Source organism: Gekko japonicus, unplaced genomic scaffold, assembly GCF_001447785.1.
Source record: "Gekko japonicus isolate JY-2015 unplaced genomic scaffold, Gekko_japonicus_V1.1 scaffold835, whole genome shotgun sequence".
Classification (NCBI taxonomy): domain Eukaryota; kingdom Metazoa; phylum Chordata; class Lepidosauria; order Squamata; family Gekkonidae; genus Gekko; species Gekko japonicus.
The window spans coordinates 575,906-603,098 of NW_015175997.1; the positions used below are offsets into that span (position 1 = coordinate 575,906).

The following is a 27,193-nucleotide window of genomic DNA, read 5'->3' on the forward strand; positions in this document are numbered from 1 at the left end:
GGAAAGAGGAAATAGTGTGGGGAGGGAGATACAGGGGAAAGTGAGGTGCCCCCCGCCACAAGTCCTTTTGGGTTCTCCACCATTCAAAAGGCCCAGGCCCAGTGGCCAGCACTACACAACTGGGCCAGTTTTCCTAGATAGAGGATGCTGGGGCGGGGGGAGAGAATGGTGGGAACGAGAGAAAGAAAGTATATGCTGGTTTTCAGGAAACGGAAAGAGGAAACAGTGGATGAGGAGAAACTGAGATGTGCTCCACAAGTCCTTGCAGGTTCGTTGTTTGCATTACCTCTGTTTCCCAATACAGCTGGTTTCCTTCTGTGAGTGTAGAATTAGTCCAATGGAAAAGGTAACCACCTAGGCTTGCCAAGTCCCCCCGGGGGGCCGGGAAAACCCCCGCCCGAGAGGCCCACTACTCACCACCGGCGGATCAGGCCCTGGGGGGAACCCCACCCCCAAAGCACGCAACATGCCCGGCGTCAGCACGTCACCCGGAAGTGACGATGTCGGGCACGTTAGGGGCGGGGCCACAATCATCCGTGGGAAAACCCCCAACGTGCCCGACATGATTGCGTCCCTTATGGGTGATGCAATTGCAGCGTGCGTGCGCTTTGCACATGCACATGGACTCCCAGAGCAGCGCTGGACTCCCCCGCTCTACATACAGTAAGGACTTGGCAACCCTATAACCATCATGTGCCAACGGGGAGAATGGGAAGCTCCTTTTGGGAAAGATCTCTAATAAATGCTCTGTCTTCAAATTCCTGTTTCTTTTCCAACTCACTACTGCTGTGTCTGGAGTACACACTTTTAAAAGTCCTTCTGGATTTGGAATGCCCAGTGCGTCTTAGTTTATACAAGGTGTTCTGGGTCATTCAGCTTTTATTGGAACTTTAGTAAGTGTTTTTGATCATTCAAGACAGGTATGAGGAATTAGCAGTTGTCATACCATCCTCTTGGACTCTAGTCAAGTGAATTTGACCACTTGTCCCTTTGGCCTGCAGACGAGGTGATGATTAATGACCTAGATCATGTTTGTCTACTTTCCTAGGCAATGTCACTGTTTGGCATTAGGATCACATAGTACACCAAGCACAACCATGATAAATCAGAAATAAACCTACAACAGTCCTTGAAGCAGTAAAAAGCATACTTTGTGAAAGAAAATACAACTTCTTAAAAACTATGTACAATCTAGATATTCATAATCAGAAAGACTATAAATGAGAATCTTTTGCAAAATGATGACAGGCAGAATAAATTATACATATTATGCAAACTGAATTTGATTTTTGATGTAATCAAGCATAATTGGTAGATAGTTTACGAATTCAAATAACCTTAGATACACTGTGCTAATTGCTAATTAGGGCAACTGAGTAATCACAGAAGAGAAGTTGAAATGGGACTCAAGATATTTTGTCATATATAAATAAAATGAGAAGATAAAGACTACTTGTAAAGAAAAAATACAGGCCTGGAAAGATTGAAGTGTGTCTCCAATGGGAACATTATGCATTCAACGGAAAGCAGAATTACATAACTAAATTACAGGTGTGCACAACAAAAATCTTTGGATTGATTTTGTATCTGGATTTGGGAAGGGTATGCTTTCATTACCCTGAATTTTCGGGACTTTGTTGACTATTTTGGGATTTTTTTCCAGGGTTTTTTCCAATATTCAGAACCGTTTTAGCAATTTCCCCTCCCATAAGAGGCAGTAGGGTCAGGGAGGAAGGGAAACAGAGAGAGGAAACTGGTATCATCAGTGACATCAAGAAGGCATCCAGGAGCCCTCCCAAACTCCTAACCTCTGGCGCTGGCACCAACGGCGCCCCATCGAAGGCCAGAAATGGGATCCTTACCCTTGATCTGCTTCAACTCAGGCACAGGACCTCCATCTTCGACAGGTTCAGTTTCAACCAGCTCAGCCTAAGCCAACCAGCTACGTCTTGTAACGCCCGGTCAAGATCTTCCGGTTTGGAGTCGGACCAGCCACCCAACAACAGATAGAGCTGGGTGTCATCACCATACTGGTGACACCCAGCCCATGTCTCCGTGCAATCTGGGCAAGGGGGCTCATGTAGATGTTAAACAACATTGGGGACAGCACCGCCCCCTGAGGCACTCCGCAGTCAAGTGGGTGCCTTCGGGAAAGCTGTTCCCTCAGCACCACCCTTTGTCCCCGACGTTGGTGGAAGGAGACAAGCCATTGCAAGGCAAGCCCCTGAATCCCAACGCCGGCGAGGTGGTGGGCCAGTAGCTGATGGTCAACCGTGTCGAACATGGCCAACAGGTCTAACCACAACAGTACTACCATTCTGCCTCAATCCAGATGCCTCGGGAGATCATCTGTGAAGGCGACCAGAACCGTTTCCATCCCATGACCTGGGCAAAAGCTGGACTGGAAGGGATCTAGGATGGAAGCATCATTCAGAAAGCTCTGAAGCTGCATCACCACTGCCCTCTCTATTAACTTACCCAGGTAGGGCAAGTTGGAGACCGGCCGTTAATTCGCCAATATTAGAGATTCCAATTAACAGCTGGTAAGGTAGACAGGTCCTTGGAGGCTAGGTCTACTACCCATAGGGAATAATGCCTCCCTTATATCCTATGGGTGGTAGAGAAGCCAGGTTCCCATTTTTAAATTTTTAATGTCAATTATCTTCTATAGAGGTAGACCTGGCCTCTGATTTCTCTTGGAATTTAAGAGTGTTTGGGGTTATTTCAGACATCTGCAAGCTGACTTGAAAACAGCTAATTTCTGGTTTATTTTCGGCTCCAGCATACCTGGGTCACAATGCAATCTTGATCATGAAGAAAACCACCTTCTCAGCCATGAACACCCTTGTAATATTTCTATAACCAAGGCTTAAATGCTTTTGTGTCTAGCAGAGATAATGAATTTAGTACTTGGGAGCATAGTTCTGCAGATACCCTAAAATGAGAAGATTTGTGCTTCATTTTATTTCTCTAATAAAGCCCTGTTATCATCCAGTTCCCTAACTATTTCTTCATGAATGATATAATCAGAAATGGGCTCAGTGTAAAGGATAGTGGCTCTGTGTACTTACGCAAGATTTCTCGGATAGTAATTGGCTCTTTGGTAATTGCTGGTTGACTTGCGCCAGCCAGGTTTATAGCTGTGACACGAAAATAAAGTTTGTCTCCCGTCACCAAACCCTTAAGCAAAGCAGAGGTGCGCTCAGTTGGACCATGAATAGCTGGAATCCATTCTGTGGCTGCAAAAACAAGATCCCTCATTTAAAGACAATCATTTTACAGTTTAGCTCTAGATTTTCTAAAGCTTATGTCTAAAAGAAATTCAGCTGTAATGTGGTTTTTGCAACTGGTTTAAATGGAGAAAGCTGGCATTTTACAGTGGTCCTAATGAGAATTATCTTGGCAGAGAGCTGTGTGCTCAGATAGGATTCTTCATATAGTAGAAATATCTCAGTCATTTTAATGAAAGCATATCAATGCACAGTCATCTTTTTATATTACAGCCTGGGAAGAGGCAGAGGTGCTGAGGTTCAGCAATAGTGGTTCGCCTAAGATTATTCTGGGATTACATGGCTGAACTTTGATTTCCGTTAGGGACTTCCAGTTCACAGCCTGTGCTCTTAACTCCTATGGTCTACTCTCTCTGTAATGATTCTATACAATGACAGGCTGTGTTTAATTTCTGCTGGGAGGACCTATTTCTGTCCACCACCCCCATTCCAGATGTTGGAAGGCAGACAGGTGACTGCTGCTCATTCACTGTTTCCACCCTATCTCTTTCATCTTTGATTTGCTCAATGGCTGCTGCCTTCTTTAGCAAAGACAGCCCTGTCACTAGAGGTTATTGGCTTAGATGGTTTTGAAAGGGGATTCGAGAAATTCAGGGAGGACAGACCTATCAATTGATTCTACCTATGCTTCATGTCCACAGGTAGTACAGCTAGGGGGGCCAAGAGTGAGGGTGGGCTAGTGCCTCTGTTTTGTGCTTGTGGGTGTCCTGAGAAGCATGATACTGAACTAGATGGTCTGGATCAGGTAGGTACTTAGGAAGGTGCTGTCTGTGCCAAGGCTTACTCACATCCTTCTTTGCAGTACTCAATGATGTAGCCATCCAGCCCTCCTGCTCCAATCCGCTCAGGGGGCCTCCACTTCAAAGTAACAGAAGTGTCAGAAATGTCTTCCACTGTAAAATGCATTGGTTCACTTGGAGGAGCTAAATCATAAAAGAAATCCAGAGGCTGTTGGTTAGTGTTGTGTTTAATGTTAATAATGCAATCTCCCACTTCTCTTAGTATCCAGGTAGTTAACAAATACAAGGTATGCAAAATGCAATCTGAAATCATTAAATAAAACCTTTCAAAAAAGCCATTTCTGAAGACATGTCTCTAAGTGTTACTAGCTTGCAGATTTCCTGTGATGTTTGGAGGAAGTTAAGCAAAACTGGGATTTGGAGGAAGTTAAGCAAAACTGGGAACATGACAAAGAAGAACCTGTGTTGTGTTTTTATTGATTTAATCCAAAACAAGACCTCCTTTAAAGATATAAAAGGGTGGGAGGGTCTATAGAGAGAGCCAATTAATGCCTAAGGTATGCATATCCCATTTAGAACTGTATAGGTTAACACCAGGACATTAAATTGTGTCCAAAAGTCGATTTTGGGTGAATTTTGGGCGCATTTGTATACTGCAAAAAGGGCAGAGGTCACCAAGTATTTGGGGAACACACAAAGCATCCCATTATTAAGCTTAGACACAAATCCATTTTTTTTAGAAGTCCAAAATTACTTTCCAGGTTAACAGTGACCCCTGCTATTTTTTATAAAACTAAGTACCAGCACTGCCCATTTATTTTCTTTAAAAAACAAACACACGCAATTTCTATACATAAAAAAGCCTGATCTGGAGAAACATTATTTTCTTTACAGACAAAACACTTGGCAAAAAACAGGAAAGGGTTTCATAAGTGTGAAGCGATGTATTTTTATTAACTCTGACTGACTCACATACCATTTAGATTACACAGAAACGCAGAAAAAAATGCCTTAATAAAGTCATGGGGACTCAGTTAGGTTAGACTTTGTTAGATGAAAAGTTTAGGTGTAATCTGAAATCCTTTTGTGAACAGTAAAGAGAAAATTCAGTTTGCACAGAGTCTCCTCTGTTCCACTGTCAGCATCTTACCAACTACAAACTGGGGCTTTTCCAGCATGCCCAACAACAACAACAACTCTCCCCCTACCATTGACTTAACACTGAGCCTGTAGAAGAACTCGGGGGGCTTTAAACACTTGCTTGTTTTAGCTGGTCATAATATATAATCACCATCACTTTAAGTAACATTCTGCTGTGCCATATGTGTGCTTATCATAAGCAAAATGACACCATGATATTTAGACATATTATGTACATTTTAAAAAATATTTCAAATATGCAGAATGTTCTGTACTGCAACCCCCTCCCCCATTGTCACATAACAGATGGAGATCCTAAAGCTAGCACCCCACCACAAGGTGTTGCAACAAATACATTTTACACAGTTGCTTTCCTGTTGCTACATTTAATCAAAGCCTATTGTAAAAATAATTTTTAAAAGCACGTGCATCACACAGAGGAAGAATGGGGGTGTTTGCACATTGCAACCCCAGTCCCTCTTCACCAACACCACAGGTTGGAGTTTTATGTCTAGTCCAGTAATTTTTCCCTTATTCCGTGAGAATCATTGGACCTTTTAGAGCAGTTTCTTCCTGCAGGGGTTCTTGTGTGTCTTCTTTCTCCACAGCCCAATTTTGGAGGGGTGATGGAAGACAGGAGTTCACCAGCTCCCCTGGCAGGTTTTCCTTCTCCACTGGCTCATCACTGTCAGGGGCTTGTAGTTTCACACAGTTTCCTTCAGAAAGCTCTACCCCCTGATCAGGGCCCGGTGTGAGCTGGAGCACCACTTTAGTCATTTCAGTCACTGCTCTCCCTCAGGCTGTCAGGGACTGATGGTAAGGCTGTACTGCGTGAGGGTTATAGCAATTATTTATGAAAAGTAATACCATGGCTGTTTTCTTAACCAGTGGTTGCTGCAGCGTCACCAGGGGGCTGGGATTAAGGGAGCCCTGGGTAGTATACTGTGATATTTGCACCCATACTAAGAAGGGGAAGCTGGGAGGGGCTGGGAGGTCACTGTCGATTAGTTCCCCTCTCTCACCCAGACCCAGCTTGCCTCTCACACTTCTAATTTTAACAGTTAGAAATTCATCAGCAAGTTCATGAAATTGGAACTTCCCGGTTACAGGGAGAGGAGGGAATGCTAGACATTATTACAAACAAATGAAGAATGGTCAACTAATTAGCCATCTGTTCCCAAAAACCCCACCAGAGATTGCTTATAAAGCATGTGGAGAGAGAAAAATACAGTCACCTATCTCTCTGTCTTTGGAGGTATCAGAAGCAGTGTGACATTTTGGGAGACTCACCAATGGGCATGAAGGGCAGAGAGGCAGGACTAGGCCGGGACATGCCCACAGAGTTCACAGCGTAAACACGCATCTCATAAACAACTCCTTCAATCATTCTTTTTGCTTCATAGGACAGATCGTTCAGGAGGTCAAAATTCAGCCTCATCCACCTATAGCTCTTTTTCTTCTTCCTCTCTAAGATATAGCCTGCAAATTGAAAACATTCTATAGTCATGTAGAGGAACTGGCCTGGGACAGAGTCTGATCTGCCAGAGATACAAATATGATCATTTTATTTATAATACATATAGAAATTCCCACTCCACATTTCTAGTTATCAAATTAATTTTATTTCATGCAGAGTTGGTGAATGGATTACTCCTTTGATTGGATCTTGTTTTAAACTTTTATACTGGTCTTTCTTCGTAACATCCCCTACATAACACACAGACACTTCATGCATCTGAACGTGAACTCTGACTCATGTAAGCTTATGTTGAAATCATCTTTGTTAGTCCTTAAGGTGCTACTAGGCTCCTAGTCAATTTATACATATTCACAGTTAACCAAAACCTTCATATATAAGTCTCAGTGAAATGTATTGTAACTTGAATGACCAAACTGATGAGACAGTAACCTCACTGTTAGTTGGAAAGGCCATCTTCAACATTTTATTTTTCACTCCCTGTTAAGAGTGAAGAAAATAAACTACTGTGTCTTGTAACCTACCGGTTTAAAATTAGCCCTTATCAGTTAATTATCTGGATTTATTGGTTTAAACCGCTGATTACACTAATGGTTCAGCTCCTTGCACAGATACTGTTCAAACATGGGATAGTCTATTTGGTTCTTAGAGCCCATCCTGCCTAATGTGTGTCAGGATCATCTGTTTGTCAGAGTGTAAAGAGATCACAGAAGCAGCAGCCCTGACCCTCTGACAGCGCGGCAGCTGATTTGTATCATTTTTCAGAAATGGGTGTAGATCCCAGCTAACACCCTTCTGAGGCATCTTAGTTGACTTAAACTGATCCCAGAAAATGACTAGGTTCTTAAACTATCACAAAGAGAAGGCCAGATTTGTAATCTGTCACAGACAGATTTACTATTTGAAACAGCTGCTCATTCCCTATCAGGGACATGGATCAAGGAGCCAAGCTACCCTTTAGTTTACTCCAGTAAATCTTACTAGATCTAATAACGCCACTCACAGCCTATTAATTACATTTACAGGTGTAGAAACTTATTTTACAGGTCTACTCCTTTTCCAGTCTGTATCTATGATGCAGTGGCACTGTTGTGGAGTGCCTAATTCTCCACTGGACTATGGACTTGAACTTCAGCTGGTGCGGGTGACAGTTTCTCCTTGTCCTTCTGGCTCGACACTCAGTATCACCCCTTAGTGAACTTGCTGAAAGGTAGTCTTGGCTCTGTCAGTGAAATATGTCCTTGACTTGAGAGCAGCTTCACACATTACAAACAAGTGACAGTGGATAAATTGATAGTGATGTTCTTATATGTTTTGTGCACTCAGTGTAATTGGGGCCATACCGGTAGGCATGAAGAAATGAACTGCTGTCATTCTGTATGTTACATGGGAAACATGGATTTCTCTGCTTGCAATGTTGCTAAGTTGCCCTTTGACTGTATAGGTAGTGACCATCATCTTTTAAAGAATAGAAAATGAGAAACCAAAGAGATAGCTGAGCAATCCAATTGGTTTTGATCATTCCTGATTTTTTTGAAAGTAGACTTTCCAATCTTGGTATTAAGGTTTTGGGTTTTTAAAAAATCTTTTTGGCTCTGTTGTATCAGTAGGGACTCTTACCAAGCACTGGCTGTCCTCCATCGTGTTTAGGGGGCTGCCACTGCACCATACAATTATCTTCACCAACGTTAGAGATCTGGGGAGCCTCAGGAGGGTCAGGTACATCTGGAGAAAGAAAGAGAAGTAAAAAAGTTTACCTTTTTACAAAGGGTTCCATGGAGTCTAACGGTAGGAATTACCATATTGCAACCTAGAGATGCCATATCTTAAACGCTCAATAAAAGAAGTAGCAGACTCAGAAGCTGGGGCTTTTTCTGGTCGGTTTTTTCTCCTGACTGCTATGTGGAACACAGTCCTGCTTATTATAGCCAGCAGGGGAAGGGGGTGGACCAAAGTAGTGAGAGGAGAGAAAGCAAGAGAACCACAACAGCCAGCCAATCAAATGCAAAAATGTAGATCTTGCAATTGAGACAATTGTACTCCAGACTGGCAGAGTAAATCTGTCTTCCTTACCAATAACTTTGACAGTGATATCAGCTGTATCTTCTCCTGCTGGGTTCTTCACTGTAACTCTGTAGACTCCTTCATCTTCCTTCTCAGCTCCTTCAATGGTGAAGATACAGTGATCTTCCAACATCTCCACACGGACTCTGCCTTCAGAATCAGCAAGGAGCTGTGAAAAATTAAACACAGTTAATATGAGTGGTGGGAGGAAAGCCAGACACAGCATTTGAAGTGATTAGGTACTGAGTGTGATGGGACATCTGTTAGTCCCAACAGAGATACGTCTCTATTTGACACACACAGAGGGTGAAGGAGAAGATGAGCCCTGCCTTTAAATAGATTTTCTCTTGCAGGTAGTAAAAGAATAATATCTATAGTGTTCCATACCCTTTACATCTTCTATTGTACACTGAGTGTGTGGCTAAAGGAAGAAGATAAGATTTGACTCCAGGACTGGGCAGGACTCCTGTACCTGCGACAAAAGTCTACTTGAAGGGGCGCAGTAGTGGAGGACTGGTAACCTTTATTACTGTTGACCTGAATGTTGATATGCTAGTTATAAAGAACAGCTGTCCTAATAACATCCAGACTCTACTTGTAAAGGGTCCCCATTTTCGGCCATTGCTATGTCTAAATGTATATATTGGTCCTGGTTCTCAGCTAGGGAGCTGTCTATGGGATTCTCTATCTTTCATATTGGAAGAGCAGATCCCTCGATACTCTATTGAAAATATTATTTTATGTGTCTATTTTAATGCAAGAATAGGTTTGGGGGATACTGAAGTTAAAGCAGGTTTGAATGTAGAGATTACAACACATGCCCACTTTCTTAACCGCTCAGCGAAAGATACAACTGTAAATAAGTCTGGCCTAAAATTCTTGAGACTTCTCTCAGCGTTTAACTTAAATGTTCTTCATGGTACTTTTTTTTTTAATGTATCTAGAGGGTCCTTCACCTTCTTTTCCACTTGCAGGGCCAGCACCATAGATTATATAGCCATCTCTGCTTCCTTAATGAATTTGGTGGCTAGGTTTGAGGTAGAGCACTCTTCCTTGAGTGATCATTGCCCACAATGGCTGATACTTAACATCAATCCCAAGACTTTACTAATTACAGACCAGGGCTTTGCTGAAGGCATTACATTTAGCCTTAGGAGGCTTAGGTGGTCTGAACATTTATATAAAGTACTAGACCAAGTCCTCAAAAGCCCAGAATTGACTACATCGAGATCTGCTCTCTTATATCATGGTACTGATGCCATAAAGATCTTTGCTGAAATCAATAGGCCCATAAAACCCTCATCAACTGTAAAGAGTGGATGGTATGACCACGAGTGTAAAGAGCTTAAGAAGGTGCTAGTCCATACCATGAGACAAACTAGACATAATACAGACGGGGTATTACTGTCCCGCCTTTTACAATTAAGATCTCAATATAAAAACCTAATCAAGCAGAAGAAACCAAATCATACTAAACTACTCTGGAATGAGCTGGAACGTGCGGTCATTGAAAATAATGAGTCTCGTTTCTGGGAATTAGTGCCTGATAAAAGAAGTGGCTCTCTCTGTCAGCCTGATTCGTGCATATCAGGCAAAGAATGGTTTTTATACTTTAGCTCCGTCTTTGGTAATGAAACCCCCCATTTCTTCTACAGACATAGCTAGTCTCCCCAAATGGGATCCTGTCCCGGAATCTGAAATCAGAAACTTAATAACCTCTTTAACCTCTGTAAAATCGCCTGGGGAAGATTTGATTACCCCAGATGCTGATAAAGCCTTCCCTGATTGGTGGTCACCCACCGTGCTGGCTAGAGTCTTTTCACAGATCAATGACACAGGTTTGATACCTGCTGGATGGAAATGAAGTATTATTGTCCCTATACATACAAAAGGGAGCAAATCTGCCCCACAAAATTACAGACCAAACAGTTTGCTCAACATAGCAGCTAAGCTATATGGCAAATACCTGCTGACTAAACTGGAAGACTGGGTAGTTGAGAACCAAATTATCTACCCTGTCCAAGCAGGTTTTAGGAAAGGATTAAGTACCATTGATCACTGCCTAACACTTCCTCAATTGGCATTTTCAGGTATTCAAGGCCCATTGAAGGCCCTATATGTAGCCTTTGTCAATCTGGCTGCTGCTTTTGATTTGATTGATAGGTCCCGATTGGGGTCAAAGTTTGTGGACCTGAACACTGACAATCACTTATTATTTTTGCTCCAAGAGCTACATACAGATATGCATGCACAGGTCAGAGTCAAAACTTCTGGCTCTCTAACTGACAGAATTCCAGTCTGGAAGGGTATGAAGCAGAGTTGCGTGTTGGTCCCTTTACTGTTTAATCTTTACATCAATAACATAGTTGGGAAACTCTCAGGGCCCCACTTCACTCAACCCCTCATTGGGCCATCAAAAAATCTCAGTCTTGTTATATGCAGATGACATGGTCCTAACCTCTCTCACGAAAATTGGTCTGAAGAGGCTATTGCATCAGTTAGGGACTTATTGTAAAGAAGAAGCTCTCACTATAAATTTTGATAAGACCAAGGTCATGGTTTTTAGGAACACGGCAAAAACTTCCTCTTGGAATATTCTTGGAAATTCAATCAAGCAATGCAATTCATTTAAATACCTGGCATTACCTTTAGAGAATCTTTAAACTGGACTTCTTTGAAACCTGGCTCCTTTATAAACAAACATTTCCAGAAGAAAATAGAGTGAACAAAAGGACTGATTTCTTTACCAACTTGTGAATTTCTGCACACCTTAACACACAAAGGGTTTCGTAAAGGCCAGGTACTTCTCTGGGAACTTGTGAAGAATGAAAAACTTGCCTTATTGTCGTTACTCAACTCTCCGCTTGTGTCCATAGGAGCTGTGGATCTATCCTTTTTTACTACTATTTCCTTATTCTAGAAGAAATGCAGAACACAGGAAACATTACACTTCACAGTGATTGATTTCTAGAGGACAAGTTACCAAGGCTAGGGCAGTGAAAGGGTTGGTGTCAGACTAGGACAGGGGATTCAATAGCTGTTCAGCCATTAAACTCACTGGGTCATCTTGTGCCAGTCACTCCCTCTTACCCCTCTTCTCAGTTACGTCTACCTTGTAGGGTTGTTGGTGAGGTAAGAGAACTAGCTGCTTTGAGCTCCTTGGAAAAAGGGTGGGATTAAGATATGATTTATGGGATTCACTTCCAAGTAAATGTGACTACTTGGAGCAGTAAACTGAAGTTTCTTTTTCGGGAATTGTATTTTGGAAAAATGTGTCACTGTCTTTTCAAACAGGAATCTTTAATATTTGTAAAATAAAAATAATAATAATGGAATTTTGTATTTGAAGGTATTATTTGGACTAGTAGGACCATCTCAGGTATAATACACTTTGAGACACCTTGTTACCTTGTTTACTTTCTGCCAGATCACAGTGGGAACTGGGTCTCCTGATATAGGCACATCCAGTCTCAGTTTGTTTCCAGCCACCACAATAATGGTGTCGGGAGTCTGGCCCCTACAGTCCAGATGGATTTTGGGGGGTTCTGCAGCAAAATAATGAAACCAGAGTAACATTTTCCATTGTGGCTGGATATCATTCTGAAACAACCAGAGCAGATTTTTGTCTTGCTCCCATTTTCTGAATTTGCAAAATAAAAAACATTGCCCTTACCTTGTCTAGGCACAAAGTCAATCTTAATTTCTAGAAGGGGAAAAAGGAAAAGGGATAAAAATGCATCTGAGGTTTGCTAATCACAATTAAACTTAGGGTTAACTTTTTTAAAAAGCATAACAACCACCTCCCAGGGTTTGAGCTGTCATAACAAATAGATGCAAAAATAATGATGAAAAGGAAAAAATGGCTTATAAACCATGCATGCAAAATCAAACAACTTACATTTGAACATTGTCATTGATTTTTGTTTATATGTCATTGTTCCTTTCCTCAACACTTTTGGTGGCTTTCTGACAAATTTACTGTCGTGTGTGTATAATCTGTATATATTTTCTGTCTGAGGGAACAATGCACAGGCAGTTCTGCCACATGCCTTTTAGCACCCACAGCTGCCTACTTGTTCCTTTCTTCCTGCTCCCTTAGACTGGGCTGAGCTACTTGTATTTGTTGGGAGTGGAGGACTGTACGCTGTCTCCTGCTTCAGACTTCAGAGACAGCACCGTAGATTTAGATAGACAGAGGGTCAGGACAGAGAATCCTTTCCTTCCTGCTATCTGATACTATCTGTCAGGTCCTGGAGTAACCACTCTGTACACAATAGTCCTTGTTCAGGTTTATTAGTAAGATATGGCTTCTGGTCAGGTGAACACCTTTGCCAAAATTAACGATCAATAGCCCAAGGGAGGATAGTGGGGAACGGGTTCTGCCTATCAGACATACATCACACTCATTCAGGCTACTACAGGTCATGAGAGAATATACGACCCAACTAGTTGCATCTTAAGACTCCTGTCTCCCAGGGCCACAGCTGGACCTGTGAACCATGTGGGGGTAGCTTCGGGAAAGTTACAAGCAGCATCTCCACTCACCACCACACAATCGTTATTACACTCATCCCCCCTAGGAATACCACTCATTTACACCATGCATGCAGTAGCAAATCACGGTGCATGTTAAAGGGCTTTCTAATTCCTATATTTTCTTTTATTCCATCCATGCTTCAAGTAGTTCAGGACAGTGTGCATGATCCCCTTTTATTTTCACAACCTGTGAGGCAGGTTAGGCTGAGAAGAAAGACTGATCTGATAAACTTTACAGGTTCAAGTCCTGCATCTCCTTGGCCTAAGCCAAGCATTCTAGCCACTACAACACATTGCCATCTTTTCATGTTGTGTTTATACCTGGCATTTTCATCTTTCCGGATGGCATTAACCCGTTTTATTATCAGCATTTCCTTTGAGCCCATGCCACCGTCTATCAATCATTGTCATCTCCCCATTTAAAAAACAAAAAAAACCCAGTTCATTTCTTAGTTCATCCTTCCTCATTAATTCCACAATAGTGTTTGCATTTCTGTTGTTAACATATCCACATCTTTCATACATCTCACAAGTAGTAATACTGGGAGATGGAGCTTAAATATATATTTTTTAAATGTTCTCTGCACATGAACCATCTTCCACAACATATACTGTTTCTGCACCATCTACATTAGAAGGCAGAAATGAAAGGAAAATAAATCATTTTCTGAAAAAAATATTGCTCAGATTCCACCCCTCCTTGTTTATAGTACCCAGTTATATTATTATATTGGCCACTCCATCCACCAGCTGACCCAAATATTAGCTTGTGTGACAAATTTTAACGATGTTCACTACATAAGCGCTAAGCCCTGTACACCTCCATAGCCATGGCTTGTCTCTGTGTATCTGGCTGCTTTTTCTTCTTAAGAACCAGATTGTCAAGTGATATAAGATAGCCCCCATTCTTGCCCACCCATTGGCTTCAAGAGTTCCCCAGGAATTTCATCTGGCCCTAAGTCTGGACTCATGTTTCTTTTTCAATGTATCTTCATTTTCAGTATGAACAACTGTTGCTCCATTTGTTCAGCTAGGAAGCCTATAGATGGAGAGTTGACCAATTCCACACACCTGATACCCACAGACTACATGGGGATTCTTCTGTTTCCTGTGCTGACCAAATTCAAATAGCAGACTATGGTCCAGGGAGATCAGTGTGAGTGATACGGTTGAAACCAGATACTGTTGTGCTGCCCTGTCCCAGCTTTGCTTTCTTTTCAGGTATAGGGTTTTTTTTCTTTTTGCCATCAAGTCACAGCTGACTTATGACAACCCCATGGGGTTTTCAAGGCAAGAGATGTTCAGAGGTGGTTTATCATTGCCTGCCTCTGCACAGTGGCCCTAGCATTCCTTCCCAAATACCCTGCTTAGCTTCTGAGATCTGATGAGATCAGGCTAGCCTGGGCTATCCAGGTCAGGGCTACAATGCTAAAAATCAGTCACCAGGTAAGCTGACCTGAAAACAGATCTAAGGTTCATATATCACTGCTATATATTTCACTGCCTGATACTGAATTTGGCTTCGGGGTTTACTTCCGTGGTCATTGGTGTGCTGAAGACTGGCCTGCGGACTGGGTAGCGTCCTGGCTCAATAGGGACCTTACCTTCCTCGAATTCTTTCCTATCTTGGTGGTGATATGGCTCTGGGGCGGGGACTTGGCAAACCGCAGGGTTCACTTTTGGTGTGATAACTTGGTAGTGGTCCATGTCATTAATTCTCTTTCTTCCAGATCGCTGCGAGTTATGATTTTGGACAGAGCGTTTACATTTGGTTCTTAGCCAGGCACGTCCCCAGAGTTAACAATGGCATTGCTGACACTTTCCCCATAAACAGATTGAGAGATTTCACCAGCTGGCCCCAGATGCCGATCTGCAGCCTGCTCAGATCCCCCAGGAGCTCTGGCAGCTTGGAAGGCTGAAGTGTTCTGAGCAATCGGCCTTGCTGTAGCTCCCAGCACCAGAAGGTTGTACAAGCACGCTGTAAGACAGTTCGAGACATTCAGGTCTGAGGTGGGGTACCATTTGCTCCACTACTGTGTTGACCTGAAAGGTAAGAGTCTGGCAGTGCGTTCCATTAGAGGACGGCTTTCTGCACTCGCATTCGCCAGCAAGGTTTTGGGCTATTGAGAGGAAACGGGTGATTTCCGCCTAAGAAAGATGTTGGAGGGTTGGTCCAGGGAGGTTGGCCAGCAACCGGACACACGGCAGCCCATGTCCCCTTCGGTTCTTAAAGGTTTGAAGGGAGTGTGGGGAAGGGTGTGTTCATCAGAGTTCAAAGCTTGCCTTTTTCACTCGGCAGCCATTAGTGGCCTTTTTTGGCGCCCTGCGGATCAGTGAATTAGTGGCACAGTCCAAGACCGACCACTCTGGCCGAGCTCTTTTGGTGTCTGACCTCTGCTTAGTGTCCGGGTTGGCCCATATCACAGTCCGATGTTCAAAAAGTGGCCAACGCCAGTGCTACGTCCCTGTTCAGACCCTGAGCTTTGCCCAGTTCCCGCTCTTGCTGTTTACATTTCTATTAGAGGTGGTGGGACTGGCGTGCTGTTTCACCACATGGATGGCAGTCCATTGACTAAACATCAGTTCTGGGTGGTCACTACGCATGCCCTGAGGCACTAGGCTTCCCGGTGGGAGCATTGGCCTAAGCTGAGGCTTGGCCTTAGCTGTGGCAGGATGGGGGCAGGTGATTGTGATGCAGCTGAGGAAGCACCAATTAAAAGTCCCAGTGGGGGCTGGGCGTCTGGCCAGATTAGCCTTTGGGTTTAGTGATCCGGGGCTGGAAGGCAGACACCCTTGGGGCTACGGGGATTGAGCCTCCATTTAAGCTTTTCGGCTTGGTGGCAGAATATCCTTGGCATTGCCAGTTTGTTGTGCCAGGCGGATGCGAGCCAAAATGTGAGGCCCAATCCAAGGCATGGTGGGCCCCTGTTAGACGGCCAGGGAGGGGTCAAGGTGACCACTGGCCTGGTATGGGCTGCAAGACATTGGCCCGTGCTGTTAAGTTAATAAAGTGGCCCGTTAGTTTATCCAATACCTTTGTGTACATCTCTTTATTCTGAATATGGGGGCAAACATTATTTCCTGACCTAACGTCCTCTTCTGCATTATTTGTAAAAGTGAAAGCAGTTCTCACTTGTTCAACATCAGCACTCACATATCTATTCAGCTAGCCATATACACCTATCCAGTACAGTAGATTACGTACGTAGAAGGCAGGTTGTCGGTAGGGTTTTTGTTGTTCAGTCGCACAGTCGAGTCCGACTCTTCGCGACACCATGGACAGGCTCCCGCCAGGCCTTCCTGTCTTCCGTCGTCCTCTGAAGTTTGCTCAATTTCATGTTCGTTGCATCTATGTCTAACCATCTCATCCTTTGCCGTCCCCGTCTTCTTTGACCTTCAATCTTTCCCAGCATCAGGGTCTTCTCCAGGGAGTACTCCCTTCTCATTTGGTGGCCAAAGTGTTTGAGCTTCAGTTTCATTATCTGGCCTTCCAGGGAACAGTCAGGGTTGATTTCTTTTAGGGTTGACTGATTTGATCTTATTGCAGTCCAAGGGACTCTCAAGAGTCTTCTCCAGCACCATAGTTCAAAAGAATCTATTCTTCGGTGCTTGGCCTTCCTTATAGTCCAACTCTCGCAGCCATACATGACTACTGGGAATACCATTGCTTTGACCATGCGGACTTTTGTTGGCAGGGTGATGTCTCTACTTTTTATCATGCTGTTGAGGTTCGCCATCGCTTTCCTCCCAAGGAGCAGGCATCTTTTAATTTCATGGCTGCTGTCACAGTCTGCAGTGATCTGGGATCCCAGGAATGTGAAGTCTGTCACTACTTCCACGACTTCCCCTTCTATTTGCCAAGGAGTGATGGGGCTGGATGCCATGATCTTAGTTTTTTTGATGTTGAGCTTCAAGCCCACTTTTGCGCTCTCCTCTTTTACCCTGAGCAAGAGGGTATACACTTTTTAAAAGTTCATTTTAATTTCAGTATAGTGTCTTGGTTTTGGTTTAAATAGGGCATATTTTCATTATGCATTTTTGGGGAGTGGTGTTTTAATTTTTATTGTTTTCGGGCACAGTTTTTAGGGTTGGGAATTTCAGCATTCAAAAATCATACCCTTAAAACCCAAATTAAAACATTTTGGGGGGTGTATTTTCCTCTAGGCAGGAGAGAGAGGAAGTTGTTTGGCAGGACCTGGTCCCTTTAAATTTTAAAGAGCCATTATTTTCTATGGGCTTCCAGAGCCCAGGGGGGCTACTGTCAGGGCGACCTCTGCCACCTCTGGGAAGAAGGCCTGCAATGTGGCTGTGGAGCTGCTAGCAGGGCTGATGACGGCCAGCCAGGTCTGGGCAGATTCAGTCCTCCCTCTTATTTAAATATTAAAGAGATATGGTGAAATACTGAAGAATTAATAATAATTTCCCCCATAAGAAATCATGGTTGGTAGTCCTGTCCTCCAGAGGCCATGTTTACCTATCAGCAATTAGTTGGCTCAGCTATTTGGTGGCACCAGGTCCCTTTACATTTTAAAGAGCCACTATTTTCTATGGGACTTCGGAGCCCAAGCCTACTCTCAAGCTACAAACCTGCTCTTTTAGGGGGAGTGCAACCTCATCCGGAACAGGGGATAATCTGCTTCATGGTTCAGACCTTTCCCACACCAGTAGCACCTCTGTTTTGCCAGGATTATGTTTCAGCTTGTTAGCCCTCATCCATTACAAAATTGCCTCCAGGCCTGTTTATGGCTTCCACAGCCTCCTTGGGATCTGCTGGTAGTGATGGTAGGGATCTCCTCGCTCTTGGCCTCCCTGAAACATTCCTAAAATTCTGGGAAATAAATTTTGTTACTCCTGGAATTTTAGGAGTGGTTTGGGTCATTTCAATTATACTCAATCCAACCCAAAATAGCCAATTTTGATTAAATATTTCTCTCGAGAATATCCAGATGCACATCTCAAGTTGTCAGATCTGTCCTTTTTGTTTGCATGTCGAAGCATTTTGCCAATTTGTATTCACAGAACATTCTGTGCACATAAAAGAACTCTTACTATTTATATGTTTCATTTGCCTTTCTCCCCAATGGAGACTTACATCATTTTCCTCTCTTCCATTTTATCTTCACAGCAACCCTGTGAGCTAGTTAGGCATAAGGTATCCAGCAAGCTTTCTTGGAAGACTGGGGATCTGAACTTGGTCTCTCAGGTTCTAATCTGACACTCTAACCACTACACTATACTAGGTCTGAGGTGTATCATTCACATTGATTCTGAATAATTAGGTGCTAGCTAGCTTTTCCAATATTCCTAATGAAAAACATTACTGCTAGTATGCTAGCTAATTTTTATACCAAATGCTCAATTTCATCTTCAGGTTTCAGCTATTAAATATATATCATCAACACATGGAAATATAACTACTATTACTTATTTCTATCATCCAAAACTCCTGACCACAGCCTAAATCTATTAACCTTATCTGTAGGGATTGCTATTTGAACGTTTGTGCATTGTACCCATTATACTTCGTGTTACCTGGCATAAAGCCATGCCAAGTTAAACGTGCATATGGAACTCCTGCAGATGAGGAGGGTCTCTATTCATTTCAGTATAAGAATGTGTACAGAGATGGGCTCATTTCATTGACATCAACAGGGAACTAGAGATGTGTGTTCTGTTATTTCTGGCTTATACCTTATGAGTATTTTTCAGGTGTTCGGAGCAGTGTTTGGGATTTTCAGAATATCAGTATGTAGGTCCCAAATATTTCCAGAAGTACTTGGGAATATTAGGGAATATCCAGGGCCTGCATTTTAAGGCTCCCAGGACTGTTTTTCTTCCATTTAACAGGTTTCCCAGGCAATGGTGGGGGAGTGGAGGCGGCTGTCCCAGAATCACATGTTGGGGGAGCTCTTGAACTGTCTGCCCTGTCATGATGATTCTTCCATAGACCTCTGTGGGAGCCATTGTTTTCTTTTTGGTTCTTTAAAAAAAAAAAATTTCCTTGATTTTGTTTTGAATGTTCTTTTAAAGATTTTGTTTTGAATGTTCTTTTAAAGTTCTAAATGGTTGTGCTGTTTTGTTGCATTCTCTTCTCTTGGCTTGTTTTAGAATTTTTAACTGCTTTGTGTTTTCTTTATTGTTAACAGGTTTTTAATTTTAAAAGGGTTTGTGCTTTGTGGGAGGGTCCCTGGCTGGATCCTCTGGTTTGATGTCGGCTCTGTTGCACTTTGTACTTTGGCCCTAGATTCTGCTTGGTTTCTGTGCTTTGACACAGGGCCTGCTGGGATATGCTGGGATAGTAACAATGTCCCTTGCTTACATTTGTTTGGGTTGGGCCTCTGGTTTTACACTGATTGCATTGGGCTTGCTATACTGGCTGGCGGGTTCAGCTGGGATTTTCTGATATGATGTTCTGTTGGGCTTGTTGGTTTTGTTTGCATTTGGAGGCTTTTGTCCAGTGGTTGCTCTTGTGTGTTTGGCTATTGGCTTCTTTGCTCTGGAGAAAGCATAGCATTCCCCTCCCCACAGGGGAAAAAAAAGGACACAACATCTGAAAATGTTCAGAATTCTGACACACACAACCCCGGCAACTGATTTCTAGAATGGTATGGGGGGGGACTGAGTACTTCAGAATACCAATATGGAACCCATTCATGAAATCTGACTTCCCTTCAGGGAAGCCATTCTAAGCAGAGGAGTTCCTGCAGCCAGAACAGACATTACACAGGATCAATTCTGTTGTTCTGTTTAGAATCAAAACAAACATTATTTTTCCTCCTGTGGATTCCATAATTAGTTATTCCAGGAAACAATAATTTATAGCGTGTGGAACTATTTCTCTGCATTACACCCAGACATGACCTTTCCATAGCAGCCATAATCCAATGCATAGTTATGCATACATAAATTCCACTGAGATCAGTGGACTTAAGTGTGCTTAACTCTGTGCTGGGTTATAGTTAATCTATATGAGAACTGAATTCAAGCACTATCAGTTTGTTGTCTCTCTAGCCTATTTAATCTCTCTCCTATTTAGGCAGTCATAGAAATCGCACCCATATTACAATCAACAATCCAGTTCTTTCTTAAATTTTCTTCATTAGGGCATTAGTTATGTGACTAGAGAGATTTTGCAATGCTGTTTTTTCATTTCATTTTATGAGTTTATGTATGCCATCTTTGAGGATTTGGAAGGTGAAATAAAGGCTAAATAACAAATTAACTCAATCTACCGCTTCAGAGGCACAGCACTTAAGCATGAGGAAATCCCCAAATGACATACAGAGCCCCCCCCATCTGTGTCGGTGGTTGATGAGTTGGGGGCAGGGGCTAAAGGGGGGGGGCTTCCCAGGGGCCCACATGCTGTGAAATAATTGTGTTTCTTTTATCAAACAAAAGCCCAGTGGCACCTTAAGAAGTAACAACTGCCATTTGCCATTGAAATCGGCAGTAAAGGGCAGAAATTCAGGCTTCTGGTCATAATTGTTTTCGTGGAATCACACTTGATCTTGCCTATACAGTCTGTACTTAGAAAATTATTTGCATACAGTGGCACAATGCAAGCTACCAAACTATTTTAAATAATGAGCAAAGGTACAGTAGTATAAAGACTAACGCGCTAGAACGGCATTAGTGTTTACAATGAAAAGTAATAGTCAACTTTATCCTGGTGGAAATTATTTCTCAGTTGTAAATGTTTTATGAATCCAAGCTGTGAATCAGAATGGGAGTGATAAGGGAACAAAACGCTCCAAGTGTCTCGGATTGTTTCAGTGGAATTTTAAACATATTGCACTTGAAAAACTATGGGATCCAGCCCCATAGCTAGGGATTTTGGGGGGAGGGGGCCTTGGGCCCCCCCACCAGCTAATTAAATGAAAGGTTCCAGGGCAAGGGGGGTCTGCTTGGAGCACACCCACACAGCCCCCACTAGAGCCCTCCTCTGAGGCAAGCCAGAATCCCAATGTTAATTGACACTAAGGCTCCTCAGAGGTCTAGGAACGAGCAGGTATCAAGCTTCCTCCCTGACTCCTTCCCTGAGCCCACGATCTTTGCTGAAGCCTGATGCAGAAAATCCAACAGGAGGAGTGAACTGCTGCAATCTGACCAATGTGTGTGTGACTCGGTCAACCACTGGTTGCTGCTGGGTCCTAAAGAGACTCAGCTCATTGCAGATGAGTTCAAACAGGGAGATGGCGGCTCATATTTGTGAGGATCAGGGGTCATTTCCTGCGTGAGCGCACAGGAGCGGAGCTCCGGCAGTAAGGTGCTCAGGGGGCGGGCACATGCTACAAGCCCAGCCCCCTGCTCCCAGCAGCCCTCAGTCGGGCCACAAGGAGCAAGAAGCAGCCAGGTAAGTTGCAGAGCCCCCCCCCCGGCCCACCTTCAGGTACAAGCTCTCTCTCCTCTGTGAGGACAGATCTGCACGTCCGCCCCCCCAAATAGCTAGCAATCCAAAACAGTCCAGTGGAGCCTGAGCGGTGGGTGTTGCCTTCCGGTGATGTCAGGGGATGTGGCATATGCAAATAAGTTATGCTAATGAGTTATGCTAATGAGCCCCTGCACCTCTTTTTCTACGAAATAACCCCTGGTGAGGATCGATCAGGGGGTGAGGGGGCCGGAGGGAGGGAGGGGAAGCTGAGGATTAGGGGAGGGGCCCACAAAAACAGCAGGGAGGCCCGTGAGGTGACCATTTTCTGAGTTGCTTTCATAAAACCAAAAAAGCAAAATTTTGATCTGTCTTTACCAAAGTAAACAAATGGAAATGGGAAAGGGTGTGGTTAAAGAAGAAAGGGTAGAATCAAAGAGGAGGAGCCTAATGGAAGGAAGTGTGGTTAGAGGACAAAGGGGATATGCTGGAGGAAAAAGGGGAGCTTGGGGCACATGAAAACCTGGAACTAATGATGGTGCATAGTCACTCAGCATGCAAGGCTGTTATTAGGAATAACACCTAGGTCTCCCCTCTTTGCTCAGTCACGGAACATGAGCTCAGAGGATTACTCCATGTAAAATGTTTTGGGGACATTTGGGTTGAGAGTGTGGCCTAGAAGCAGACAAAATAAATCAATAAATAAGATGTACAGGTGGTGTGTCCCTCAAGCTCAATGCATTCAACAGATTGCCTTCTCTGGCATACAGTACAAATTCTTCTCTATGGATGCCATTCCAACGTCATGGTAATATGCTGTTTTCATCCTTCTGAATTTTTGAGATGTTCCTTATGTCAATCAGTATATATAATTCTCAGCATAGTCAAATCTGTGGATACTTAAATCAGATCTTTCTACAAATTTGAAAAATGTCTAAGGTTTGCACAAAAATTTAAAATCCAACAAACATATATTTGGGCAGTTAAAACCACCCAAAAGAATAGAAAAAGCACCTATAGCTTTAAGAAATGAATGCCCTCAGCAGCCATTGCTAAACAAGGACAACATTATTGCCAGCCGTCAAGTCTTGGGTTTTGTCAGTGAAAAGTGCAGGGGGGGGGCAGTTTCCCCATGGCTGTTTTGTCTTTTGAAGAAGGCATCATCGGGGCCACGGCAATAGCAACCACCAGGTGACTTATTACCACGTAAATGCATGACTCACACAGGACTACCTGCTTGCTACCATTCAACAACAGACACCCCTCAAAAACCAGTGTGCTGCAGTGGGTAGAGTTTCAGATTAGGACCTGGGAGACCCAGGTTGAAATCCCCACTTTGCCATGGAAGTGTGCTGGGTGACTATGGGGCATTTACATATGTGAGGGCAGATGAAGATAGGTTGGCTAGTGGGTGGGAAGGAGAGAAGGAAGCAGGAAAAGGGGAGAGGATATGGGGGCTTTCAGGGAAGGGAAAGAAGAAATAATGAGGGAGGGGAAAACGTGATGCCTCCTGCAAGCCCTTCTTGCCCCCTGCTTTTACCTTCTAATGCCTAAGTGAAACGTTTTTCATTAATTCAAACAACCAAGCAGTTCCTGCTGCATTCTTGCATTAATTATTAGAATGTGGGCTCTGGAACACTTACCCAAAAATTGAAGATGGGCTGAGAGGTTGTATGCAAATCCTTCAGGTACAAATGAATAATCAGCCTCGTCTTCTGGGGTTACATCATCAATAGTTAGCTTATGGATTCTGAAAAAACACACATTGTAAGACTCCGTTCACCCCTATACATAGCAAACCCCAACCTCTGTAAGAGTGGACAAAATAGGAAAGGGAGTGATGAGTCCCACCAAGGAAATCTCTGAAAGGGTGACAACCAGCTCTCTCCCCTGCACTCATCCTAGGAACACTTGGAACTCAGAGTTCCCATTTCTTGACCAAGTACAGTAGCAGATGGAATCTGGGTTTTCCTGCCACAGACTGGACTGGACTGAATCCTAAATATACCCAGGCTTGTTTTAATAGTGATGGCTTGAGTTTTAGCAGCTTGTTTTAATGGCATCAGTTCGTTTTTATTGGTTGCATTTTAATTATTTTGTTGTATTGTTGTACATGTAAACTGCCTCAAGCAGTTCTCTGGAGAGGTGCCACATAAATTTACTAAATAAATAAATAAAATACAGTGTCCCCGTACAAGGGTGTTTCTGAGCAGGAGCAATTTTCAATAGCAACTTACTGTTACTTTCAAAAACCCTCTGTTGCACATATGTATATATACCTGCATAAATAGACTACACGTAGCAACAGTTTTGTACATGTGTGTCTATATATCAGTAGCCAAACAAAAGAGCCTTGGGGCACACTAACAGTATCGAATTACAAACTTTTGTGGTCTTTATACTTAAATAAATGTAGCCCACAAAAGCTTACAGATCTTTAAGGTACCTCAAGACTCCTTTTTGTTTCTGCTGCAACAGACTAAAATGGCCACCCCACATGTATGAACAGCCAAATTTGGGTGAATGAGGACATCCGTATTTGAATGCTGACAATCCAGGTGAATGCTATAATCAGCTAAATACGCACATCAGCAATCAATGGAATATGTTTAAAAAGTGGGGTATTACACATTATTTTTGGACATTGTTGAAATTCCTTGAGTCGCCATATTTTGGGTAGTCATAGTACCATAACACAATAACAGCAGGTTTAGGGTTGGGGTGGTGGTGTTAATCATGTACTAGTTTTGCTATTTGGAAAGCAGGCTGGTGGGATAGCCAAGAGTGCCTTCTACTAGCCTCATCTGATTCACCAAGATTCTCCTTTCCCGGACTCCGCTAACTTGGCCATTATGTTGTGCTGCCTTTGAAGACAACCTGGAGATTGCAGCTGGTTTGGAATGGCAACTCAGTTGTTGTAGGAAGCTGGCCAACAGGAACACAGCTCTCTTATTTTACAAACAGCTCCATTGGCTGCCAGTCCATTTTTAAATTTAATTCAAGGTGCTAGTTATGACCTTTAATGTCCTTCACAGCCTGGGACCCACACCTCAAAAGGATTGCCTCTCGTATGATGTCCCTTTGTGCAGCAACCATCTTCAGCTTGCCACCTGCTGAGTATTTAGGTAGCCTGGCTAGAACCAGCTAGGGACTGTGCTTTCTCAGTAGTTGTTCCCACTTTGTGGAACAGGCTTTCCAAGAAGGCAGCACTGTCCTTGGGAAACTTTAGGAGGCACTGTAATGCTGTTTTATTCACTAGAGCTTTTAATGGAATGTACATTGCAGGCATTTTATAAGGGTGTTTTTGGAAGGGGGGATTGGATCTTTTTGTTATTTGACTTTTTAATTATGGATTGTAAGCTACATTGAGCAATGGGGAAAGGGAGAATAGGTATTTCTTAATAAGTAAATAAATTATATACACACAGTAACACTTCAGAACTAATTCAAATACATCCCTCATATCTACTTAACAATTTACAACATGTAGTGGGAAAGTATCTGCTTATTTATTTATTTATTTATTTGGATTTCTATCCCGCCCTCCCCGCAGGCTCAGGGCGGCTTACAGAGGCATAACGCCAGATAAAACAATAAAACAGTATAAAATACTAACAATACAAATTACATTAAATATTAAATAGTTAAGCAAAAATCATAAAAACATTTCGGTGCTCCCTACTAACCTCCAATTTTTTTAAAAAAAGTCAACATGGTGTTCTCGATGGTATAGCTACTCACAGCCGTGTATATCTCTACTGTTGTCCCTTAGGCACATCCCGCGCCCGCTTAAATCTGCTTATGACCCTCCATTCTCCCTCTTAACTAAAATCAGTAAAGAATCTTGGTCTACGCTACCGGCCCATGAAGACAACTTTAGCGTTCTGCCCTGGCTTTCTGAAGAACGACTCACCTGCCAATGTGAGAGATTTTAATCCTCTCGTTTGGAATCACCTCCTTCCCATTTTTCAACCAGATGCCCTTCACGTTCTCATCAGAAACCTCACACTTGAACACAGCCTGGTCCCGTGCCTTCACTGTCAGATCCGCAATACTTTGGTACACTTCCAGTTTCTTCTCTAGAATCATGAATTTGAGGGAGAAGTGGCATAAGCACCAGCAGGTCAGAGGTCAGCCAAACACTGATACCGTTGAAGTTGCTTTTACAGAAAGAAGCGGCTAAAGAAAGGTGAAATTGGAAGATCCATCCGGAGCACGTGAGGCTTTAATAGGACATAATAAACAGGCACCTGTTGTTGTTAGGATTCTGTTACATCCGGCATATAGGCCCAACAATCCCCATAATAGGCTCTAGGAGCCCTGTAGTATTAGCTGTCATGCAATTAGCTACTGCATGCATCAGTCATTACTACAGAGCAAGTTACAACTAGGCTCAGTACATTCTTTTTTATGATTTGGAAAAGAAAGCATTCCTCATGTCTCACCTTGTACAATTAGTTCAGCGACTGATTCCCCACCATTGGTTTGCACTTTGTAGTGGCCGTTATCTTCCTTGGTAGATTCGTTAATGATGAGATAGTGCTTTTTCCCATCCTTTTTGAAACGATATTTGAATGTCTCTTCCCGGGTCAACTCCACTCCGTCCTTTTCCCTATAGGTATCAAATATTGTTGGTTTATATTCCTTCTCATAACTCAATAGTAGTGCAGCCTCTCTCATGGTCTATCATGCCCCATACATAGCTGAACCCAAGCTATGTCCCTAACCTCTAGGCATGAGGAAAGGATTGTCCCTGTGAGCAATTTTATACAAATGAGGCATGACGACATTCTGGAGAATGTAAGGGGCATGGAACAATAATATGCATCACAAACATAGATAAATAGGGCTCCAATTGATTTCCTTTGTGGTTTTGATGCAATCAGTCATTTCTCAGCTCCTTCATAAAAAATGGACATCATTTTATTCTAGAAGATGTAATATGGGGAGGAATCAATTATTGCTAATGAAGTTTGAATGTAGCATTAATAGGAACATGGAACAGTAATATGCATCACAAACATAGATAAATAGTATTTCCTTTGTGGTTTTGATGCAATGCATTTCTCAGCTCCTTCATAAAAAATGGACATCATTTTATTCTAGAAGATGTAATATGGGAAGGAATCAGTTATTGCTAATGAAGTTTGAATGTAGCATTAATAGGAAGCTATCAGAACATAAATGGACTGAATGTTATTGTAATTGAATTTTAACTTGCTTCTGAATTGTGACAATTCTCCCATGAGGATATTTATATTTGTACTTACCTACTCCTGATGTTGAATAGGAATCATTTCTGGCATTTTTGAATTGAGGGAGAGTGATGCTGGTTACTAAATTATTTTATACAAAACCTGTAGGTGGCTGCATTGATCCAGGGAACAAACACAGTAATGGATTAAAAAAAAATGGGGGGGGCAATGGAAATATCACAAAATACTGGACAGAAGCTTTTTTGTTCATACCTCTTCATTGGACTGGATGCTAAAAAAACCCACACACACACACAGAGGGGAAAAGTTGTTTCAAGGGTTATTTGAAGAGCCTAAACTCTGTGGTCTGTTGTTTTCTTAAA

The 27,193-nt window shown here is 42.8% G+C and overlaps 1 protein-coding gene across 1 annotated transcript in view; it reads right to left on the reverse strand.

Annotated features, from left to right (window-relative positions):
- Positions 1-27,193, reverse strand: part of MYBPC3 (myosin binding protein C, cardiac) — a 102,267-nt gene that overhangs the window by 17,041 nt on the left and 58,033 nt on the right. Inside the window, 11 exon segments of the mRNA XM_015426398.1 lie at positions 3,072-3,239; positions 4,079-4,213; positions 6,461-6,649; positions 8,268-8,372; positions 8,721-8,880; positions 11,550-11,627; positions 12,120-12,256; positions 12,385-12,414; positions 23,259-23,365; positions 25,529-25,694; positions 26,061-26,227. Of these exon segments, the coding sequence (XP_015281884.1) occupies positions 3,072-3,239; positions 4,079-4,213; positions 6,461-6,649; positions 8,268-8,372; positions 8,721-8,880; positions 11,550-11,627; positions 12,120-12,256; positions 12,385-12,414; positions 23,259-23,365; positions 25,529-25,694; positions 26,061-26,227 (1,442 nt within the window).